Source organism: Salmo salar, chromosome 05, assembly GCF_965601325.2.
Source record: "Salmo salar chromosome 05, fSalSal1, whole genome shotgun sequence".
NCBI classification, from domain to species: Eukaryota; Metazoa; Chordata; class Actinopteri; order Salmoniformes; family Salmonidae; genus Salmo; species Salmo salar.
Window position 1 is genome coordinate 61,941,338 of NC_138295.1, and position 11,393 is coordinate 61,952,730.

At 40.3% G+C, this 11,393-nt stretch overlaps 1 protein-coding gene across 2 annotated transcripts; it reads left to right on the forward strand.

Annotated features, from left to right (window-relative positions):
- The first annotated feature begins 112 nt into the window (after window positions 1-112).
- Window positions 113-4,180, forward strand: LOC100136479 (CD83 antigen). 2 transcript variants are annotated; one of them, XM_082975339.1, is made up of 6 exons: window positions 113-248; window positions 339-475; window positions 625-859; window positions 1,027-1,127; window positions 1,284-1,367; window positions 4,069-4,180. In XM_082975339.1, the coding sequence occupies exons 1-6, from the start codon at window positions 221-223 to the stop codon at window positions 4,090-4,092; spliced, it is 609 nt and encodes a 202-aa protein (XP_082831465.1). In that variant the 5' UTR covers window positions 113-220; the 3' UTR covers window positions 4,093-4,180. The 2 variants fall into 2 exon arrangements, with proteins under 2 accessions (XP_082831465.1, XP_082831464.1); XM_082975338.1 differs by lacking the exon at window positions 4,069-4,180 and adding an exon at window positions 3,780-4,022.
- Window positions 4,181-11,393: the final 7,213 nt, after the last annotated feature.

Here is an 11,393-nt window from a genome sequence, read left to right on the forward strand (position 1 = left end):
ACCCACGTGGGTATATTGTGTACATTTATTTTGCAGCGAGCGGTGGTCAGCATGTCTCATGTCTGCAGATTTGCAATCGGTCATGTGGGTGGAGGGAGTGCACGCGCACTTCAGAATGTGACGCAGTAGGGGAAATCCCAGTTTAACTTCTCTTTTGGAAGTATATAAACTGCTACCCTCCTGTTCTAAATCGTCATCTTCATTGCTGTGTACTACAATTATGCTTTTTCAACTCGTCTGCATATTAGGTATGTTGTCATTTATTTTTAACAATGAATTTGATATTCCAATGAGGCAGGCTCACCTGAAATAATGATTTACCTTGTGTTTGTCTAAAGCTGCCTCTGTGCAAGGTGGCCTCACACAGGATAGGCCTACAGAAGAGGTGAAGTCAGTTTGTGGAGAGGACTCAATTCTGAAATGTAAAGCAATATGTAAGCGTGGGGTCCAGTACCGGGCAGTGAGGTGGTACAAGGTAAGCTTTCAATTATTGTGATAGCACAAACTGTGTTTTGTACCATCTGACCAAATTCTATACAAGTACAATATAAGCAAAAAATATACAGCACTGGTCCCAGACCAGCTGTTAAGGACATAGAGTAACCTCAAACCCTCTTCTCCCAGCTGGGTGAGGAGCCCTCTGATAAGGAGTCTGGTCTATTGATGAAGAGGCTATCACCTAAAAGCACCACCCTATGGTACGCCGGTCTGGAGCGGGAAGTGGAACTTTTGGCTGATGATTCTTTCGATATCTTGCTGCCCAATGTAACGGCTGTTGATAGCGGGAGGTACAAGTGTCTCCTGGCAGCACCTGTAGGAGAGCAGAACCAGGAGGGGCAGGTTCACCTCAGAGTGACAGGTGAGTGTGTTCTACTCTCATTGTGTGCTTGTTTTGATATGTAAACAAACTGTATACTGCATGTGGATGTTTTAAATTGGACCCAGAGAGAGTTCATCTACGCTGCTAAATAGGATTTTTTTAAATTCCAGTGACGCTCAAAGATTTGTGGATCATTTTTTTTGTAGGTTGCCTTGAGTCTACAGACCAATCAGAAGAAAGGGATACCATCCTAGTTCTTTCCATTGTGGGGCTTGTGGCGGCATTGCTGATATTCACCATCAGCTATGTGAGTTACAACACTACCAGCTGTTCCTCTATTATTATTTTTAACAGATAAAAGAAACAAACATTTTATGGTGATGGTTTTCATGTATTCCATGTATTTAATTTTCTTTTAAATGTCTTCATATTATTTACTCAATAATCCTCATCTTTACCATAGGTCATCCTAAGGAATATGTTATTGCAAAGGAGTAAGAAGTATCCACAAGAACCACTTCTAGATGCACCCCTTGAGAAGAAAGATGTAATGTTGATTTACACTCCGGGGCCAAACTGGTCCAGACAGGGTTCCATAAAACATGTCTGTGTGTGAGAGCCTGTTCTGCTCATTGTATACTTGAATGTGAAGAGCAAATGCAGAGAAAGACTAGGGCACATTTGAAGCTGAGCAACGAGTCTATCACGCTGACCACACCGCTTGTGTTATGTGCGTGAGTGTGGCAAAATAAATGTACACATACCTGTTATTCAACAATTTCATCCAAACTGCTCGCGCGCATCAACGAGCGCCTGCGTAGCAAGGCTCTAAAATAGACGCTTTATGCGCTGCAAGTCCACTTTCTCCCATCTCCTCATTGGGTTTTCAGAGCATATACCCACATGGGTGATTGAAAGATGAACTGCGATCCACACTCTAGCCCAGTTGGTGGTGGTAATGCACCTTAAAGTTGGTTGTCAAACGCCATATAAAGTCAGAAGAAGACTGACGGAGGAGAGATTACTAGAAACAAACTAAGTTTACCCTTTTATCTGTGGATTAATTGTCAGAGTAGAGGACCTTGTGTATTTGAGGTAAAATAACAACCCAATACTTATACTTTCCAGGAGAAGAGTTCACCACTAGAGCAGATGGAGGCAGACAACCCTCTGGGTTAGAACCAAGATGTTTAGGCTTTTCAAAGAAATGAAACAGAAACAGTAGCCTACACCCTTTCACTCAGGCAGTCAAACAGCAGTACAAAGTCAGGCTAGAACAGCAGTTCTCCAGCAATGATTGCTCGTCTGCAGCATTCACACGCCTGTGATGCGCAAGCAGCAGGGCCTGGTGAAGGGACCCACAATCTAAGCCCCAAGATCTAACCTCAATAAGGAGCTTCAGGAAGGGGTGCAGGAATGGCCTACGATGAGGGGTCATTCTGGAGGGTTGCTCCATGGCAACGTGGGGGTTAATTTCATTTACATTTGAGTCAACCCAGAATTGAAGTCGACATTGACTTTGAACTGGGAAATGACCCATGTGTACAGAACTGATCTTTTAGAATTGCCTAATTCAATTCCTGTACTGACTGGTATTGAAATAAAATTGATTCAATTGCCTCCAAGCAAAATGAAAGTGGGCTTTGGTGAAAAGTAATTGGCAGAAAATCTCAGGTTTTTAAAATATTATCAGCAATTCTGTGGACACATTGAAAATAAAGAAGCCTTGTAAATAATTTTGTAACCAACTGTATCTGATGTATGCGGTTTGAGGTGCTAAATGGCTTTTAACAAATCTCTACCTATTTCACAAGACACATTCTTTTTTTATTTTAGTTATATACTGTACCTTGACTTTACCACATTGACAGGTGACGTAAATGACTAACGTGCAAATTTTGAGCCGGATGATCACAATTATATTTTTGGATAGCTGTTTTAATTGTTAAATACCTCTTTGATAATAATCTTTTGAGTGACAAACAATTGTATGAGGTCTCTGTCATTGTCAAACACATTACAAAGTAACATCACACAGCATAAAATGGAAGCCAGGTTAAGCCATGTGATCTAAACAACATTGAACATTTTAATCCTTTACAAGCATGAAATTCCATGTAGTTTAAAAACATTTAATACTATAGAATAACAAAAAAAAATGTATTGCATCACCATATCACAGGACAGATTTGACATAAGGAGTGCATGGATATGGGTCATATACAATTACAGTGACCTTTTTTCATGACAACTGTGTGATCATAGCACTCAACACATTATTGCACAATAATAATAATAAGATTGATATTAACATATTCATGTAGTCACTTGTCTCTAAGCTTATTGTCTGATCTAGGGGTAAGTGTGGCTTGTAACTTCAACAAGAAATGTATTTCCGTACCAATAATAAATTACAGAGTAGATAGTGGACACTATAAAAAATAAGTGTTAATTTTTTATCCTTGTTCATTTTGACGCTGGTCCCACAGGCTAAGTGAGTGCCTTCCTCATGGGCAAAATATCATTAGGATTTCAGACCAGTAACTCTCCAATTGCCAGTTCATTTCATCACTTCCAAGCCCAAGATGAACTGATGAACCTTGAGCGCTTTCTGTTATTGCTCGGCATCTCTAACATCTACTGTAGCTAACTGTTATATTAACATTGTTTTTTCCACACATTTTTTAAGAGAGAAATGGCAATGTACAGTGTAACAATTACTAAACTGAAATGTTGGACAAAATATCTAGAAATACCATACCTTTCTCATTTTACACTCATACATCTGTCATATTCACATGAACTGAGCAATAAGTACATTGGAAACACTTGTTACTACATTAATACTACCACACTAGCTATATATCCCAGCATTGTGATGCAGTGCAGTTTCAAATGTTAGCAGCAAGAACACATTTTCACACAAAAAAATCTATGGCTTTTCTCCTTCCTCTCTTAGGTGAAAAGACTGTCAACGTCTCCTGCATCACTGGTAAACAAGTTTAGGGGGTTATTAGAGTATTGCAATTAAAAGAGAATGCAGGAAAGTGCATAACATTGAGTGCTTCACAGAACTACATCATTTTAATTTGTCTGCAATGAAACTAAAAAGCTACATGGTCTAAAAGCTGATTTTCTTTCCCTTTTGAGAGGTATAGCAGCAGTCCCGAAAGGGATAACCTGTAAATAATCCTACTGGCTCAATATTAAGATAATGCCTCATTCAGTGTTCTTCATTGGCAGGATAGACGTCCCAACAGGATGTCATCTAGGTCATTTGGGGCGACTACAACACCATGGATGAAGCCTCCTCACCTTCCTTTGGACGAGATCTGCAGTAACAGCCGATGATCACGCTGATCACAATAACCAGAGGTGACAGGACCAACAATATCATTAATCCTGAAATATAAACAGAGCATAACATTTCTCAATAAATGAATGCGAAATGGAACTGGAGATGCTTCAAGAGAGGAAGTTCACCTCCAAATAATGTAACATTGCGCTTTGAGCATGAAAAGCACTTAAATGCAAGTTATTATTATAATGAAAGTACAAACATTATTCCAAAAAGGCTTCTTGTATGGTATTTTAAATGTCTCCTTTTAATACATCCATGTGAGGAACATCAAGAATTTCAGAGATATTGGAGTGGGACAGATTCATGACACACAATACAGTCAAAGAGAGTAGACGGTTTTAAAACTGTGATACATTTACATCATTGTTGCATTCCACATATATTTACATAACAGTTCCGCATGTTTGTGCTATGAATCTATCCCCAATGGTCTAAAACGGGGGTCTCCAACCTTTTTTAGCATGTGAGCAACTTGAAAAAAATAAAACATGACGTGACCTTCTCATTTTTTTTCAAGCTTTCAAATAGGCACATTCTTCACCTCTACCTTGCAACTCTTCCCCGGCTCCTTAGTGTACAAGAGAAAGTAGTGCACTATATTTTACGGTCAATATACCTGGTAAAATAATGGTTAGTAAACAACTTTAATAGTTATAAAATTTGTGATTTCCCCCCCAAGTTCTGTTTTATATTTTCCCAAATTATGTTGTCTCAGTTTTATTTTTCTTGGTTTTAGAATGCATTAGCCTTTTCACTCTTAAAATTACAATCGCTCATAGAGAAACAACGAAATTGGGTGTTCTGAGTACATGTCAATGCTTAAATTACATCAGAAGACCCATTTTTTTTGGTGTAATTCCCCTTTAACCTGTCTGGGCTAGGGGGCAGTATTTTCACGTCCGGATGGAAAACGTATCCAATTTAAACAGGTTACTACTCTGGCCCAGGAACTAGAATATACATATTATTAGTAGATTTGGATAGAAAACACTCTGAAGTTTCTAAAACTGTTTGAATGGTGTCTGTGAGTATAACAGAACTCATATGGCAGGCAAAAACCTGAGAAAAATCCAAGCAGGAAGTGAAAAGTCTGAGAATTGTAGTTCTTTTGATACTCAATCGAAGCTCCAGTGTCTGTGGGGTGACGTTGCACTTCCTAAGGCTTCCATTGGCTGTCTATAGCCTTCAGAAAGTAGTTTGAGCATTTTCCTGTCACTGGCCGATAATAGGACCTCAGTTACTGAGTGGTCTGCCTGGCAACAAAGGGATTGGATATGCTTGGTCCCGCGAGCACGCCGTTCCTTCTTTTTCTTCTTGAATGAATATGCTATTGTCCGGTTGGAATATTATCGCAATTTTACATTAAAAATACTATAAAGATAGAGTTTAAACAGCGTTTGACATGCTTCTAAGTACGGTAATGGAATATTTTGACTTTTGGTCTCTCGTTCCGCGCTCACGCGTTATGCCTTTGGATAAGTGATCTGTACGCATGAACAAAACGGAGGTATTTGTACATAAATATGGATTATTTTGAACAAAAACAACATTTCTTGTGGAAGCAGTCCTGGGAGTGCATTCTGACGAAGATCAGCAAAGGTATGAGCATATTTCTAATACCAATTCTGAGTTTAGGTTGCCCCGAACTTGGCAGGTGTCTGAATAGCTCACCGTGATGGCTGAGCTATGTACTCAGAATATTGAAAAATGTGCTTTCTCCGTAAAGCTATTTTAAAATCTGACACAGCGGTTGCATCCAGGGGTAGTCTATCTATAATTCTTAAAATAATTGTTATATATTTTGTCAACGTTTATGATGAATATTTTTGTAAATTGATGTGCACATTCACCGGACGTTTTGGTGGGAATACATTTTCTGAACATCAAGCGCCAATGTAAAATGTTGTTTTTGGATATAACTATGAACTTTATCGAACAAAACATACATGTATTGTGTAACATAATGTCCTAGGAGTGTCATCTGATGAAGATCGTCAAAGGTTAGTGCTTCATTTAGCTGTGTTTTGGGTTTTATTGACACATGTCCTTGCTTGGAAAATGGCTGTGTAATTATTTTTGTCTATGTACTCTCCTAACATAATCTAATGTTTTGTTTTCGCTGTAAAGCCTTTTTGAAATCGGACAATGTGGTTAGATTAACAAGAAGTTTATCTTTAAAATGGTGTAAAATTGTTGTATGTTTGAGAAAGTTGAATTATGACATTTTGTTGTTTTTAAATTTTCCGCCCTGATATTTCACTGGCTGTGTCCCACCTAGCCCATAGAAGTTAATTACACATATGGCCCTTTAATTGTGCATATAGCACGTGAGGAATGTGCTATCTAATGTGCTGGTCTAGCAATGGTTCAGTACTGCTGCTGCTCATTTCATGGTAAAGTTAGCAAATAACAAATAATAGATACAAATTATATACTTACTCATGATATAGGCTAGTCTGCCAGGTAAGCCTACTTTGCAGTTAAAATGTGATTGAAGAAGGTTTTGGGGAATGTATTTCTGTATCACATCCACTGGCTACACACTGTGTGATAGACAAAGTCTCGCATCACATAGACAGGGGCTAAATTTCTGGGAAGAAATAGGCAGATATTGTATTAGGTTAAGTGGCAATTTTAGCATGTACAGTTCAAGTCGGAAGTTTACATACACCTTAGCCAAATACATTTAAACTCAGTTTTTCACAATTCCTGACATTTAATTCAAATAAAAATTCCCTGTCTTAGGTCAGTTAGATCACCACTTTATTTAAAAAATATGAAATGTCAGAATAATAGTAGAGAGAATGATTTATTTCAGCTTTTATTTCTTTCATCACATTCCCAGTGGGTCAGAGGTTTACATACACTCAATTAGTATTTGGTAGCATTGCCTTTAAATTGTTTAACTTGGGTCAAATGTTTCGGGAAGCCTTCCACAAGCTTCCCACAATAAGTTGGGTGAATGTTGGCCCATGCCTCCTGACAGAGTTGGTGTAACTGAGTCAGGTTTGTGGGCCTCCTTGCTCGCACAAGCTTTTTCTTTGCTGCCCACAAATGTTCTATAGGATTGAGGTCAGGGCTTTGTGATGGCCACTCCAATACCTTGACTTTGTTGTCCACCCCCACAACATGATGCTGCCACCCGAGTGCTTCACGGTTGGGATGGTGTTCTTTGGCTTGCAAGCCTCCCCCTTTTTCCTCCAAACATAACAATGGTCATTATGCCCAAACAGTTCTATTTTTGTTTCATCAGACCAGAGGACATTTCTCCAAAAACTACAATCTTTGTCCCCATGTGCAGTTGCAAACCGTAGTCTGGCTTTTTTATGGTGGTTTTGGAGCAGTGGCTTCTTCCTTGCTGAGCAACCTTTCAGGTTATGTCGATATAGGACTCGTTTTACTGTGGATACAAATACTTTTGTACCTGTTTCCTGCAGCATCTTCACAATGTCCTTTGCTGTTGTTCTGGGGTTGAGTTGCACTTTTCGCACAAAAGTACGTTCATCTCTAGGAGACAGAACGTGTCTCCTTCCTGAGCAGTATGACGGCTGCGTGGTCCCATGGTGTTTATACATGCGTACTATTGTTTGTACAGATGAACGTGGTACCTTCAGGCGTTTGGAAATTGCTCCCAAGGATGAACCAGATCCCCCAAACCAACCCATATCTACTAAGGAAGGCCTTTATTCCAAACGATGATAAGTTCTGTTGACCTCTCTCTCTCGCAGGGTAAAGCGGCAAAGCTGGAGTCAAAGGAGGCAGGGGCATCCAAGGGGACACAGGAGTGGATGGTCAGAAGGGGGCAGAGGGTGAAAGAGGTATGTAATCCAAATGTCTTAGTTCAACCAAACTTGATTACAGGTAAACTAAACCCTGATCACTAAGGCTAATTCAAGTGAAAATGAGTGGAGCACCTTTGTAGTGACCTTCTTGATCCTAATCAGTCAGGTTTCAAGACTGGGCATTCAACTGAGACTGCTCTTCTCTGTGTCACGGAGGCTCTCCGCACTGCTAAAGCTAACTCTCTCTCCTCTGCTCTCATCCTTCTAGACCTATCTGCTGCCTTTGATACTGTGAACCATCAGATCCTCCTCTCCACCCTCTCCGAGCTGGGCATCTCCGGCGCGGCCCACGCTTGGATTGCGTCCTACCTGACAGGTCACTCCTACCAGGTGGCGTGGCGAGAATCTGTCTCCGCACCACGTGCTCTCAACCCTGGTGTCCCCCAGGGCTCTGTTCTAGGCCCTCTCCTATTCTCGCTATACACCAAGTCACTTGGCTCTGTCATATCCTCACATGGTCTCTCCTATCATTGCTATGCAGACGACACACAATTAATCTTCTCCTTTCCCCCTTCTGACAACCAGGTGGCGAATCGCATCTCTGCATGTCTGGCAGACATATCAGTGTGGATGACGGATCACCACCTCAAGCTGAACCTCGGCAAGACGGAGCTGCTCTTCCTCCCGGGGAAGGACTGCCCGTTCCATGATCTCGCCATCACGGTTGACAACTCCCTTGTGTCCTCCTCCCAGAGTGCTAAGAGCCTCGGCGTGACCCTGGACAACACCCTGTCGTTCTCCACTAACATCAAGGCGGTGACCCGATCCTGTAGGTTCATGCTCTACAACATTCGCAGAGTACGACCCTGCCTCACACAGGAAGCGGCGCAGGTCCTAATCCAGGCACTTGTCATCTCCCGTCTGGATTACTGCAACTCGCTGTTGGTTGGGCTCCCTGCCTGTGCCATTAAACCCCTACAACTCATCCAGAACGCCGCAGCCCGTCTGGTGTTCAACCTTCCCAAGTTCTCTCACGTCACCCCGCTCCTCCGCTCTCTCCACTGGCTTCCAGTTGAAGCTCGCATCCGCTACAAGACCATGATGCTTGCCTACGGAGCTGAGGGGAACGGCACCTCCGTACCTTCAGGCTCTGATCAGGCCCTACACCCAAACAAGGGCACTGCGTTCATCCACCTCTGGCCTGCTCGCCTCCCTACCTCTGAGGAAGCACAGTTCCCGTTCAGCCCAGTCAAAACTGTTCGCTGCTCTGGCACCCCAATGGTGGAACAAGCTCCCTCACGACGCCAGGACAGCGGAGTCAATCACCACCTTCCCGAGACACCTGAAACCCCACCTCTTTAAGGAATACCTGGGATAGGATAAAGTAATCCTTCTAACCCCCCCCCCTTAAAAGATTTAGATGCACTATTGTAAAGTGGTTGTTCCACTGGATATTATAAGGTGAATGCACCAATTTGTAAGTCGCTCTGGATAAGAGCGTCTGCTAAATGACTTAAATGTAAAATGTAAATGTAGTGGCATAGCTTCAGAGTTGAATTAGGTATGATCTCTGTTCTACTCCACAGGAATAAACAGTCTGAAAGGAAAGGGAGATGAGCCTGGTAAAGATCTATCAGGACACGATGGGCATCAAGGTCTCAGAGGTAGGACACTGTTTCCACTGGTGTGAAACTCTCAGGTCTACCTCAAAATTGCTTGTCTTAGAATTGTTGGAAAGTATCTGTAATTCACTTCCAGATTCCCTTGACATTGCTCCATTCCCAGATCAAAACTCAATGTGTACAGCATTGATCTTTTTGAATTTCATGCCTAATTTAATTGTTGTATTGACTGGTATTGAAATGGAATTGATCCGAGCACTGTTCCATGGCGCTCACCAGTGTTGGAACGGTTTGGTGAAACACGCTGGACTCTGTACAGAGAGATGAAACCAACCTTGACTGCATTCCAGCTGAGCCAAGCAAGGCTCTCAATGAACTCTGTTTAGGCATAATTTATAACCTTTTTTGCTTGCCCAAAACAATACATTATGATTTTTTTATGCAGAAACAAAGAAAAAAATAGTCTTCCTCCAAGCAAAACTATAAGGGTCTTGAGAAACTGGCTAAAATAAATTGGCAGAAAATTCAAATAGCAGGAGTCTCTGGCTACCAGTCAGGTTTTGTTGTTGATATGATCAACAATGCTGTGTATACATTGAAAATAAAAAGTGATGTAAATAATTTTGTTAAGTATCACTGTTTTAGATAAAATGTTCACAGACATAATCAATATAAACGTTTTTTTTAAAGTTCATATTAAAAATAACACATTGAAATGTGTTATATAAATTCCAAATACTGTATGATAAATAATTTGGCAATGATTTGTAGGACAGCACAAAATGTCTGTCAATTAAATGAATGAACTATATTCATAAATAATAACTCACATGAACAGGATGTTAAACTCTATCACCTCTTAATTGATATTTTTGTCATTGTCAATCTTCATTGAGAATCATTCCAACACATTACAAGGCGGAAACATAGCCCTGTAAACTCAAGTATATCACACACGTGTTGTTAACATTTGTACTTTTGTGTACATGTGTTGGCAATCAGAACCCTGATACAAAAGCGTCACAATGTTTGGAGACAATTCTTTTTAATGCATCACCACCACATCACATGACAGATTAGAAAATGAGCTGAGCATGAAAATGGGTGATTATCTCTCATCAAAAGTATGCTAAACATTATGGTATACAACTATGCTACAAAAGTACACACACGACATCAACGGACAAGAAAATAAACCTCATTAAAATGTTTGTTTAACGCTGCTCGTGTTAAAGGGCTCCTCTTAATGTGTGTAAAATTATGGTTGTCAGTTCATATAAAAGTGTTTGGTTTTATGGACTGGAGGGAGGAAAGAAGTATTAAACAATATTGTACATATCGTCTCTCTGGTGAAATCAATCGAGTCACTTGTCTCTAAGCTTATTGTCTGATCTAGGGGTGAGTAGATGTAGCTATATTTGTATCAATACAAAATGGTCCAAGGCAAAGTATTATTATTATTTTTTGTTTTTAAAAGGACACCAATTTAAAATATATATTCTTAAAAACTTGCAAAATATATTCCTTAATTTGATGGGACATTAGAACACATACAATTTGACATTGTTTCCAACGCATAGTGAAGTACTGCCATTTTGTGACAACAAATGTTCCATGGGAGAGATGATTGGCTTGTAACGGACAAGTTCACAGCATGTTTTTCTAGCCAATTGTACATTCATACTTCGTCATTTGTGCTTTATAGAATTAATAGGTAATAAATAGCTTAATAAATATATTTCATAAACAACACTGTCTAGTGCAGTGCAGTTTATACTGTAGGTGGTCAGCAGCAAGAAACATTTTCT